Below are 12,272 nucleotides of genomic sequence, written 5' to 3'. Positions count from 1 at the left end.
CCATCCTGCCAGACGTGTGGCAGCAATCAGGAGCTGAAGCTCCTGCAAGGTCACCCGGGGGGAAACGACACCAAGAGCCCAGCAGCTCCTGCATTGCCCGAAGATGCAGAGGGAGATAGCGCGGGCATGGGGGGCCCAGCGGGTTCCACCGTGAGGGATTAGACCAGTTGGGTAACTGGGTCAGAGTGGCTCCAACGAGGGTGACTTCACCTGCAAAAGACAGCAAAGCCGTACTCCTCCCAGCTGACAAGAGATTATTTTCCTAGTTAAGGCAGAGAGGAGTTTGGACCATGGGTGTAGATGTGTAATTTTTCACTATCTGTCCATTAAAAGCCTGTTTGCCTCCAAACCCTGATGCCAAGATTGATGGACTAATTACATCCTGTCTGGCTTGGGGCGTAATTGATACGTGTGTCCTGAGCAGGTTTTCCATTTGATATACTGCAAACCAGAACCAAACCCTCTGAAATCTGTTAGGGATGGAAAAACTGGTTGCAATATTGCAAGGTAAAAGATTTGGATAGGGTGAGGCTCACGGCGAAGCAAGGCTGCGACTAAAAGGCAGCATTTGGGGTCAGTGTGTGCAGAAGTTTGAGAGTGCTTCAGCTGCGTGGCTGGTGGTGGCAGCGTGGTGGTGATGGAAGGGGTCCCACGAGGAGGAGCTGGGCTGGGGCTTGCTGCTACCAAGCTCCGAGGCTGCGGTGGGCTTACAGCATCTTCCTTCACTGAGGAACCAGCTTATCCGAACCTCCGAGATGACTCGATAACCCCCGACGCAAGGGGGCTGCGGGTGGGCAGTCCAGAGCTTACTCTATTTCCAATTCTTCTGGGGAAATCTTCAGTTCCAAGGATGCCTTAAAAAGGCCCAGCTGCCCCTTCTCCTGGAGAGAGCAGCCTAAGGACCAGCACATTCCCATCCACCCAGCAGCTTCCCAGCCCACCTGCCCTCGCTTCCAGCTGAGCCAGCACACCCATGTCACCCCGGGGCAAGGGGGGGTCTCACAGCTTAACACCTCTCCTTTCTTCTGCTTCAGCCGGGATATTGCCCCCCACGCCGGACACGGCGGCAGCCTGTGATATGCCGAGGAAGGAGCTGGGGCTGGGGATGGCCGGCTGCAGTTCTGGCAGCTGTGACAGCATGGTCAGCACGGCTTCCAACCACTCGCAGTGCGTAAGTAACCCCAATGCGCCCGGCTCGGGCATGGCAGGGGCTCAACTCATCCCTCTCAGCAGCTGAGGAAGGATTTTTGGCCAGATCCCTGCTCAAAACAGCTCTCCATCAGTGCTTTGGAAGCACTGTGCTAAGGGCAGTGCAAGGATCAAATTAATTCCTGCCCCGAAGCACGCCCAGACTTTCCATCCTGCCAGACGTGTGGCAGCAATCAGGAGCTGAAGCTCCTGCAAGGTCACCCGGGGGGAAACGACACCAAGAGCCCAGCAGCTCCTGCATTGCCCGAAGATGCAGAGGGAGATAGCGCGGGCAGGAGGGGCCCAGCGGGTTCCACCGTGAGGGATTAGACCAGTTGGGTAACTGGGTCAGAGTGGCTCCAACGAGGGTGACTTCACCTGCAAAAGACAGCAAAGCCGTACTCCTCCCAGCTGACAAGAGATTATTTTCCTAGTTAAGGCAGAGAGGAGTTTGGACCATGGGTGTAGATGTGTAATTTTTCACTATCTGTCCATTAAAAGCCTGTTTGCCTCCAAACCCTGATGCCAAGATTGATGGACTAATTACATCCTGTCTGGCTTGGGGCGTAATTGATACGTGTGTCCTGAGCAGGTTTTCCATTTGATATACTGCAAACCAGAACCAAACCCTCTGAAATCTGTTAGGGATGGAAAAACTGGTTGCAATATTGCAAGGTAAAAGATTTGGATAGGTGTCTCCCTGCAAAACAGCTCCACCTGGGACAATATCTCCTCTGTGCTGGTTCATCTGATGCGCACTCCATCCTTTCCCGAGTCAGTGTTTTCATGCTATATTGCATGTATCACCTTGTGACTTGGCACTTCCACAGCAATCATATCCCATGATACTTGAAACACCACAAAAATTAAACAGGATCTTGCTGGGGTATGAGTGGGAGTAGAAGGAGAGGGACCACCACCTGCAGAGAAGCCCTCAGCATTTATGATACTTAGATTCAGCATTTAGGTACTTTTAAGATTCAGCATTGCTGACCAGCACAGACATCCGTACCTTTAGACCACCCATGTCACCCCTCTGCTCATATTTCAAAGTAAACTAAAAAACTAAATGGCAGAGGCCAAGCTTCCAAGTTAAGAATAACCCATCGTGTGATGCTTATGGTAGGGTAATATAAAAATGGCCTTAAGTATATACATAAAATTTTTTATAGGAAGTAATTTACTTTTCTCTAGCTATAAGTAGCAATTTTCGAGTAGTCACTGGCCAAGTCTCCTGGCCAGGAGCTGTCACAGGTCTCCTCTTAACAGCCAGGGCTGTGAGTAATAATACACCCATGTGTCCTACCTTTACTGCTTTTTTCCCCAGAGTGATAACAGTTATGACTACTTATCTGCAGAAGAGAAAGAGTTTTTGATGTTCTTAGAAGAAACCATTGGTTCACTGGATGCAGAGATGTTCTTAGAAGAAACCATTGGCTCACTGGATGCAGAAGCAGACAGCGGGGTCTCTACCGATGGGACCGACTACGTGGAGCCCTCCAAGCTGCCTGGGACATGGCCTAAGAGAGACTCCATTCCCCAGGGTAAGCTGGAATCCCGTGCTCCAGCCTTCTTTGCAAAGGGACTTTCTGGCTGGGGTGCATTCCCTTGGCAGGCAGGGAAGGAGCATTGCCCCAGTTTTCTGCATGTGGGAAGCTAAAGCCAGCTTGTTCCCAACACTCCATGGGGAGAGGTGTCTGGAGGCAATGAGATAGGTAGGGCACCAACTGCATTTTCCCAGTTCTCGCATGCAGGAGCTGCTAGCGGCTGCCAGCAAGGTCAGCAGAACCACAGGGCAGGGCAGAGCATCTTTGCCCGGGCTCTGAACAGGCTTACACAGATTAACGAGGCTCCTCACTTACCGCACACACATTTTCAAATCCAAAGTATCTGACTTTCTGAGCTGTGACAGCATGTTAACGGGGGCCAGGTGAACTCTTGGGTGCAAGTGCTCTGCCATGGGTGCCCTGGTTTAGCAGGTGTGACGAAGTGAGCCTTGCAAACAGGAAAGTGTCCTCTGTCCATCTGCAGAGTGGTGCATGACCTCACATCTCTCCCTTTGCCTAGATTTGGAAAATGGGGCTCCCCCTCTGAGTGCGGGTCAGCAGCACGCAGCTGAACAGAAGGGTGGCAAGAGCATCTCCGCCTTCTCAAGCTCAGCTCCAGCAGCGGCGCCAAGCCCAGGCTATTACAGTCTTCCAAGGACCATCACTGTAGCAAACCCACAAAGAGCAAACGGAGCTTCTGACGGCAAAGCGACTGTCTGCACGGTGGAGGACCCAGTGCCAGTAGGTAAATCGTCATGGGAGGTGGTCAAGGAAGACAGGCTTGACCAAGCCAATGCGAGAAGCCAGATAAAGCCGTTGGGGTCTTTGATTATCCAACCTCCAGATCCCTTCCAGGATGACCTGGTGAGCAATGAATGGTCACGTAGCAATCGCTCAGATGCCAAGAGGGAAACAGCCAACGAGACCAAGACTTGGACTTCATGGAGCCAGCCAGAGAAATCCGCATTGGAAGAGGCCCCTCACGACCCAGATGCCAAGCGCGGGCCTCCAACTGCCCCTAAACCACGAAAATTGCCACCAAATATTATCCTCAAAACCAGCAAAAACAGCCCAGCGCCGCTCACCACAGAGCCTGGCCAGAAGGTAAAAGTGCTACCTTCATCCTTGGCTGGCTCTCAGCCCAGCTCTGCCAATGATGCCACTGCTGAAAAAGTAAATTCAGGGCACCTTGACCCCAAGGAGAGGGAGAAAGCCCGGCGGGAGGCATTGGAGAAGCTTGGACTGTTGCAGGACAGGAGGGAGCCCAGCACCCACCTTCAACCCACCATGCATCCCCATCCAAGGGAGATGGCAATCCCTGTCCCTGGGGAGCCCAAGGCATGCTGTGGGGCAGCAGAGAGGTCTGTGCCGGCTATCCGGCAGATGAACTTCAAATCCAACACCCTGGAGCGCTCCGGCGTGGGGCTGAGCAGCTACATGAGCAGCACCAAGGAGCAGAGCGTCAAGACCAGCAGCTCCCTGGGGAAGATGTCCTTCATCGAGCGGCTCGCCCCGAGCTTCCTCAGGGGCAGCCGTCCCCGGCCAGGGAAGGACTTTGCTGGTCTGAAGGAACCCGTGCCGGTGGAGCAGGAGAAGAGCAGCAAGCGGCAATCCTACTCGCTGCAGAACTTCCCCAGGTCGCCCCGCTCCTGCGTCAGTGTGAAGATTTCCCCCAAGGGCACGACCGATGAGAACCGGCGAGAGGCACTGAAGAAGCTCGGCCTGCTGAAGGAATAGCTCTGCAGGCAGCGGGGCTGCTGGAAAAGGGGCTTCTCATCCTGGATCCAGGTGCCTTCACCATCTGTCCTCAGGCAGCACAACCATAAGCATCTTCTGCTGTGACCTCCTGCTCCAGCATCTTGGGAGGGGTACCACGAGAGGTATTCAGAGCTTCTCGCCAAATAAAGTAACGCCATGTGTACATAATGTTTTGTACATAGCAAGTGTATATGAGCTATTTATGTGAAGCATCGCTCAGCATGTGGATGGGGCATATTCTTCTACAAGGTCTTTAATGCATTTGTGGATTCATTGCAGTAAGGAAGCCGTGGAATTGGGGGCTTGGCTTATTTTAAAAGGGGTTGCCCACAGACAAAGCCACTCCGGGAAGAACTGCAGGACTCTGCTGCTCCTTCAGGATTTTAGGGGGTTTGGTTAACTTTATCCAAAGCCCGCGAGGCCTGAGCACTCACCCGCCCATGCAAGCGCCTCCCAAACCTGCCACATACAACACTGCCAGGCTGATGGGGGCTGGAGGGGACCCAGCAACGCTCCCCCCACAGACGAGTGCTCCTCGTACAGCACCCGCAGGCGGGAGCCTGGGTGGCTGCACAGACGTCCCACTGCCTCCTCCGCCAGCCTGCCCTCGCATCCAGCCCCGACACCCTGGATACAGCACTTAAAAGGCATCCACGCGTCGGTGTTTGTCACGGAGTGACAGTTAAACGACAGACTCTGTTTCCGTGGCAAAACCAGAAGTGCTGCCCAAACCAAGCGAGATGCAAATCCGGGACAACGCCATTTCATTCTCTTCCAAACTCTCCTCGCATCGTTCAGACCCAGCCAATGCTGTCAGCGTTTATGCTGTGCACCTTTTCTAACCAAGGTGGTTTATTTCTGTAATAAACTTGGACATTATCAGAAAATGACCGCGCAATACAGATTTACTCTTGTAGTTGAGTCAGAGCTCTGGTAAAGCCACGTAATGAGTTTTAGCCTTCAATATGCCTTGATTTGGGGATTGAGTGACCCAGAGAGCAGCCAGGCATTGCAAATGGTTTGAAGTTGCGCCAGGGCAGGTTTAGGTTGGACATTAGGAAAAACTTCACCGAAAGGGTTGTCAGGCTCTGGAAGGGGCTGCCCAGGGAGGTGGTTGAGTCCCCATCCCTGAAGGTATTTAAAAGAAGGATAGATGAGGTGCTTAGGGACAGGTTTAGTGGTGGGATGGCAGGGTTAGGTTAAAGGTTGGACTCGATGATCTCAAAGGTCTTTTCCAACCAAAGTGATTCTATGAGGTCTGAAGTGGAGACTTGGGCCTCCTGCAACCCAGGAGCTGCACGAGATGGGATTTTGTGTAAGCGCTTCCAGTACAAAAAGCAGATGCAAAGCCTGCCAGCCTGGGAGCGGTGACGTGGGACCTGCCGCTGCTCCAGGTGATCCCTTCCAACCCGCCCCATCTCCTGGCGCTGGGGGGACACCTCCCACAGCAGCCACGTTAGTTGGAAAGCCACACCAACAGCTTAGCTTGGCAAGATAGTTTTAATTTCTTCACCAAACAAATCTTTCATGCAATCCTGGCTTTCAGTGTTGGACTAGGGAGCGCCTCTGCTAAAAAAGCAAATGCCTTTGCTCCTAACAGGCAATTTAATTTCACATCTAACGCAGGCTTCCTTTCGAGAGAGGGGCTGACCTGCGGAGGCAATTGCACTAAACAATTTATCGATGTTAATTAACTGCTTGCAGCATTAAGATAAAGTTGCACTCAATCGTTTTCATCGCTGACCTTGCAGTACAATCAGCTTTTAAAGGAAGTGTTGTGAATCCTAAACAGGCTCTTACTGACAAAACCCAGGGCCCAGGCTTCTAATTCCTGTCTAAGTAGGCATCGGCGGAGCTTTGGTTTTGTATGGAAAGAACAGGAGGGCATCGTTCTGCAAAAGCTGCATCACTTCACAAACCCCCACGTAATAAAGGAACGAACAAGCAGAGGGAATAGTCCCGACTCACGTAGAGAATCCAAGGAACACGGGAGAATGGAGTCAGATTCATGAAAGCGGGGAAATGTTTGTCGTTAAGCAAATAGCTAAAGAGAGTTTGGGGCTGGCCAGCAGTAATGCAAACCTGTACATCAGGAAGGAAATGAGGAGAAGCCACACAGGCCAAGGGCTGACCCAAACCTCAGCAGGCTGCTCAGCACATGCGATGTTGCAGGTACGTTGGCTCCCAAAGGGAGGAAGCAGCCTGGGAAGGTATTAACTCCCCAGCCTGAGCCCAGCGCCTCATTTCACCCAGCATGGGGACGGCTCCAACCCCAGCGTGGCCGGGAAGCAGCTCTGCCCTGTGCCTGGGGCATCGCCAGTGCTTGAAGGGGTTTGTGGGTGTTTGGGCAGGATTAAGGCAGCACTGAGAGCTGAGCAGGGTGCACAGTGCCCACATGCAGCGCTCTGGGTGCAAGCCTGTCCCTATACAAGTGAGTCCAGTTCTCCAGAAAGATGAGGAACTCCTAGAAAGAGTCCAGAGGAGAGCAACAAGGATAATAAAGGGACTGGAGCATCTCCCCTACGAGGAAAGGCTGAGGGAGCTGGGCTTGTTCAGCCTGGAGAAGAGCAGGCTGAGAGGGGACCTCATCAACACATACAAATATCTCAAGGGTGGGTGTCACGAGGACAGAGCCAGACTCTTCCCAGTGGTGCCCAGCACCAGGACAAGGGCACAAACTGAAGCAGAAGAGGTTCCAGTTGAACGTGAGGAAGAACTTCTTGACTTTGAGGGTGACCAAGCCCTGGCCCAGGCTGCCCAGGGGGGCTGTGGAGTCTCCTTCTCTGGAGATATTCAACCCCCACCTGGACACTCTCCTGTGCCCCCTGCTCTGGGTGAGCCTGCTTGGGCAGGGGGGTGGCACTGGGTGAGCTCCCGAGGTCCCTTCCAACCCTTGCCATTCTGTGAGTCACGATAAACACGGCCAGAGCCAAGGTTCCCCCCATGAAACCTGGTCCACGTGGCCTTGGGAAGGTGCCTCTGGCCTGAGAGCAAGGGGGCTGCTCTGCACCTACAAACCGGGCGCTCGCATCTACACCATCCTGCCCCATTCCCCCCCAGCCACCTGCTTGTGCCTGGGGCAGGGGCCACCCTGGCTGAAGCAGGAGGCAGAAAGAGCAGCGTGGTTTTTAGGAAACCACTCCCAGATCCTGCAGAAAGCTCTGCAATGCTGAGAGGTAGCCATGCTCTCTGCAAGAGCAGGATCCGTCCATCAGCAGCGGGGCTTGATTTTGGGTGGCACCATGCAGAGTCATGTGTCTGCTCTTTTGTAAGGTCCCAGCCCAGAAGTCACACAGCCTGCGGGGGTAAACACCTTCGTTTCTAATGGCTGCAAACATATCTAGCCTGTAAAATGTCACATTTTGCTTGGAGGATTAAACAGCAACGCCCGCATTTGGAATGGGGCTTGCTCATGGGGAGTGATTCAACACGGAGGACCCAGCAGCAGCACAAGCACTTCACCCCGTGCAAAGGCAGAGATCTGGAGTTTGTTCCCAGAGGAATGATCCTGATCTCCTGTGGCTGTCATTTTCATTTGTTCCCTTTTGGTTCCATTTCATACCAACCGGGCCACACACACAACTATTAATGAACATCGCTCCGCCCCATCATAGCTTAATAAGCAATCTTTGGAAGTGGGATTTCTGCTAGGGAGCCTAACCAAAACTTAGCTTTCACACTTGACACATACATTGCGCTGTAGCGCTCCCTCGTTTTGACCAAATAAGCCAAGGATTGGAAGAGAATCCTTTGTTTCCAAAACAATCTGGTTTTAAGAAAAGTGAATCATAGAATTATAGAATGGTTTGGGTTGGAAGGGACCTGTAGGGGTCATCCAGCCCAACCCCCCTGCAGGAGCAGGGACACCTTTAACCACATCAGGTTGCTCACAGCCCCATCCAACCTGGCCTGGAATGTTCCCAGGGATGGGGCCTCCACCCCCTCTTTGGGCAACCCCTACCAGGGTTTCAGGCCAAAAATGCTTTGAGAGACTTTAATGGTCTCCTCCTTTCTCATTAGATAAAGAAGGTGAGATTACCTTGGAGACTGCAATAGTCACGTGCCTGCGTTATCCAAGTGATGGGCAAGAAGACAGAGCATTGAGCAGCATAATGCTGGCATCAGCGTAGGGGAAACAGGGCAGTCAGGAGAGGCACATGTGGATGAAAATGCACCATAAAACCACCCTCATTTTTATTATTCAAGGAAGGACGAGGAATAAAAGACAAATGTGCTGCCTTCACATTACTGTTCCTGCTAAAACTGCAAAGTCCACAGAGGTTTGGAAGAGAACAGAAAGCTCAGTCCTGACAAACGTGTCCACAGGTGCTGGCTAAGTTTTCTGTCTGTAGGATATGTCCACATGGTGGTAGTGGATGGGACAGGGAAGACTGAGCTCTGCTCTCACAGGAGGAGCTGGCAGCCCTGAAGGAGACAGCTTCTGCCTCAGAATGGAGAAATTTCTTCTAGAAGGGCAACGGGCCACAAAAGATGGAGCTACCAGATACCCTGCAAAAAGGGCTGAGCCCTTCACTCAGAGCTTAATCTCACATCTTCCTCTCCTCTTCCATTTGTGCTGTGCTCTCTCTGCCTTTAAAGTCAATCATCTACAGCCTGAGGAGTGCAGCCCTGGGTGGGAATCCCTCTGCTGCCCGACTGCACATCAGACCGATTGAAGCCCACCACTTCGCACAGCAGCACCAGATATTCCCCCTTGCGTTTGCAGGGGGAGCCAGGAAGCAGCATCAGCCTCAGCAGCCCCACATTTACAGCCACCCAGGTAATCCCCCACACCAGCCCACACCCTCCGCACCAGGCAGCAAGGACCACAGGGAGCAAAGCTCTCCTGCTCTGGTGTAATCCATAATCCACAGACCCAAAGGAAGGGATTTACCTTTGCTCTAGCCCAGCCTTTATCTCCAGAGTCTCCAGCAAGGAGCAGCTCCTCAGCCAAGCGCCCGTGGGGTCCCTGCCATCCCCTGATGCAAGAGCAGCCAGGACAGCCCCAGCCTGCAGATGGGCAGGAGCCCAAAGAGGCTGATGAGCATCTCTTTTGTAAGGGGAAAAAGCTGGTGGGCAATCAGATGAGCCCCCCCCTGCCACAGCTGATGCGAGGAGCAGCAGTGATGCTGTCCTTCTCACGGGGGGGCCAGGGAAGGCTGCTCCTGCCTGTTAATGGCTATTAGCGGCATTCGGGGGTGCCTGGAGGTGGGCAGGAGAGAAGCAAGAACAGAAACAAAATCTACCTCCAGGTTCAGCCAACTCCAGCCAAAGTTCCCAAGCTCTTGTCTGGGTACCTCTGGAAGCAGACTTGGTACTACTTAACTCTGGGCGTAATTTGCTTTGTTTGTGCCTGGAAGGCAAAATCACAGCAGACCCTAGCCAAAAAAAAAAAGCCGTGAAGAGATATCACAATATTTCAGAAGTAACCCAAAGCGTTGGTAGATGTCTCCTCAGCCCCTTAATGCAGATTATACAGACTGTGTCTACACAATGCAATGATGTTAGAAAAGACCCGAAGAAAACACTCAGCTTTGCATTTTGCAGGGAGTATTCATCTCCTTCTTAACTATCAGTCCCGTACTGGCTCAGACATATCATTTCCATGCCTAGGTGAGCCTGTCAAGACCTACTATTCCAACTAAAAGCATTCTTGCGCACATCTTTCATTACAAAGATCAAATTCAGGAGAAGTGGTTTGTTAAATTCTGGGGGTATCAAAGAACGTCAGGTGTACCGGGCCACAGACTCCAGGAGAAATTGGTCATCTTAATAACAGACTTTGTCACCGTGCAGCAGCTTCGGTGCAGGTGTCAGCAGGGAGCCTTGGGGCTGGTGTCCCATGGGAGGTCAGGGAGATGGGTTGGTGACTGCTGGCCCAATTCGACTCCAGCTGGAGAACATCAGACCTGGGTTGCAAGACCCAGGGTCCCACGGGAGTTGCTCCAGCTCTGTGGAAGAGGACTGTAGATGTCTGTGGGTTTTTAACCACGTCCCAGTGGGGTTTGGGCAATAACCGGTAGCTGAGGCTCTGCCCTTCCCCTGCTCACATGCAGATGGAGAGAAGGATCCTCTCCAACTCCTCCGATATGAAGGAGGGATAAATTACCCCTATTTCAAGGAATATTTCATCTCCCTGCTTCGTAAAGTCACCAGGCTAATCCCCATGCTTTACCTGACCTACCCAGGGCCCGTTTCTCTCCCGTTCAGCGCTTTGTGTTGGTGTTTACAGCAATGCAGGGCAAATGGAGGAGGTGTGGGGAGTGTTCCCGTGCCGGTGCAATGGCACTTCGTATTCCCGTTGTCCCAGCCAGCATAAACGGCCACACAAGGAGGGAGGCAGTGGGACTCAGACCCTGGGTCTATGCGGGACCTTGGCGTGGGGACACATCCAGCTGCGAGCTGTGCTTAATACAACAGGCTGCTGCTTCAGCTGAACTTCTGGGCGATGCCATAGTCCCTGTAGGCATGCTGAAAGCCTGCGAGCCTCTTGGTGCTAAGGATAATCTAAGGCCTTGTGGAGTCCGGCATGGTAGAAGCGCTGCGCTTCACCCCGTGCAAAGGCAGAGATCTGGAGTTTGTTCCCAGAGGAATGATCCTGATCTCCTGTGGCTGTCATTTTCATTTGTTCCCTTTTGGTTCCATTTCATACCAACCGGGCCACACACACAACTATTAATGAACATCGCTCCGCCCCATCATAGCTTAATAAGCAATCTTTGGAAGTGGGATTTCTGCTAGGGAGCCTAACCAAAACTTAGCTTTCACACTTGACACATACATTGCGCTGTAGCGCTCCCTCGTTTTGACCAAATAAGCCAAGGATTGGAAGAGAATCCTTTGTTTCCAAAACAATCTGGTTTTAAGAAAAGTGAATCATAGAATTATAGAATGGTTTGGGTTGGAAGGGACCTGTAGGGGTCATCCAGCCCAACCCCCCTGCAGGAGCAGGGACACCTTTAACCACATCAGGTTGCTCACAGCCCCATCCAACCTGGCCTGGAATGTTCCCAGGGATGGGGCCTCCACCCCCTCTTTGGGCAACCCCTACCAGGGTTTCAGGCCAAAAATGCTTTGAGAGACTTTAATGGTCTCCTCCTTTCTCATTAGATAAAGAAGGTGAGATTACCTTGGAGACTGCAATAGTCACGTGCCTGCGTTATCCAAGTGATGGGCAAGAAGACAGAGCATTGAGCAGCATAATGCTGGCATCAGCGTAGGGGAAACAGGGCAGTCAGGAGAGGCACATGTGGATGAAAATGCACCATAAAACCACCCTCATTTTTATTATTCAAGGAAGGACGAGGAATAAAAGACAAATGTGCTGCCTTCACATTACTGTTCCTGCTAAAACTGCAAAGTCCACAGAGGTTTGGAAGAGAACAGAAAGCTCAGTCCTGACAAACGTGTCCACAGGTGCTGGCTAAGTTTTCTGTCTGTAGGATATGTCCACATGGTGGTAGTGGATGGGACAGGGAAGACTGAGCTCTGCTCTCACAGGAGGAGCTGGCAGCCCTGAAGGAGACAGCTTCTGCCTCAGAATGGAGAAATTTCTTCTAGAAGGGCAACGGGCCACAAAAGATGGAGCTACCAGATACCCTGCAAAAAGGGCTGAGCCCTTCACTCAGAGCTTAATCTCACATCTTCCTCTCCTCTTCCATTTGTGCTGTGCTCTCTCTGCCTTTAAAGTCAATCATCTACAGCCTGAGGAGTGCAGCCCTGGGTGGGAATCCCTCTGCTGCCCGACTGCACATCAGACCGATAGAAGCCCACCACTTC

At 52.3% G+C, this 12,272-nt stretch overlaps 1 protein-coding gene across 1 annotated transcript; it reads left to right on the top strand.

Annotated features, from left to right (window-relative positions):
- Positions 1-1,039: 1,039 nt before the first annotated feature.
- Positions 1,040-5,173, top strand: CUNH1orf116 (chromosome unknown C1orf116 homolog). Its single transcript, XM_035902199.1, has 3 exons — positions 1,040-1,171; positions 2,516-2,732; positions 3,256-5,173. The coding sequence occupies exons 1-3, from the start codon at positions 1,079-1,081 to the stop codon at positions 4,470-4,472; spliced, it is 1,527 nt and encodes a 508-aa protein (XP_035758092.1). The 5' UTR covers positions 1,040-1,078; the 3' UTR covers positions 4,473-5,173.
- The last annotated feature ends 7,099 nt before the right edge of the window (positions 5,174-12,272 follow it).

The sequence above is a fragment of the Egretta garzetta genome, unplaced genomic scaffold, assembly GCF_000687185.1.
Source record: "Egretta garzetta isolate BGI_Z169 unplaced genomic scaffold, ASM68718v1 scaffold640, whole genome shotgun sequence".
Lineage (NCBI taxonomy): Eukaryota > Metazoa > Chordata > Aves > Pelecaniformes > Ardeidae > Egretta > Egretta garzetta.
Note: the sequence above shows the minus strand (reverse complement) of the source record. Positions and strands in the feature narration are given on the sequence as shown.

Coding starts and splice junctions, on each gene's coding strand:
- CUNH1orf116 (XM_035902199.1), top strand. CDS start 1,079: ATGCCGAGGAAGGAGCTGGGGCTGGGGATGGCCGGCTGCAGTTCTGGC. Junction 1,172..2,515: donor CTTCCAACCACTCGCAGTGC/GTAAGTAACCCC, acceptor TTTTTTCCCCAG/AGTGATAACAGTTATGACTA. Junction 2,733..3,255: donor GAGAGACTCCATTCCCCAGG/GTAAGCTGGAAT, acceptor CCCTTTGCCTAG/ATTTGGAAAATGGGGCTCCC.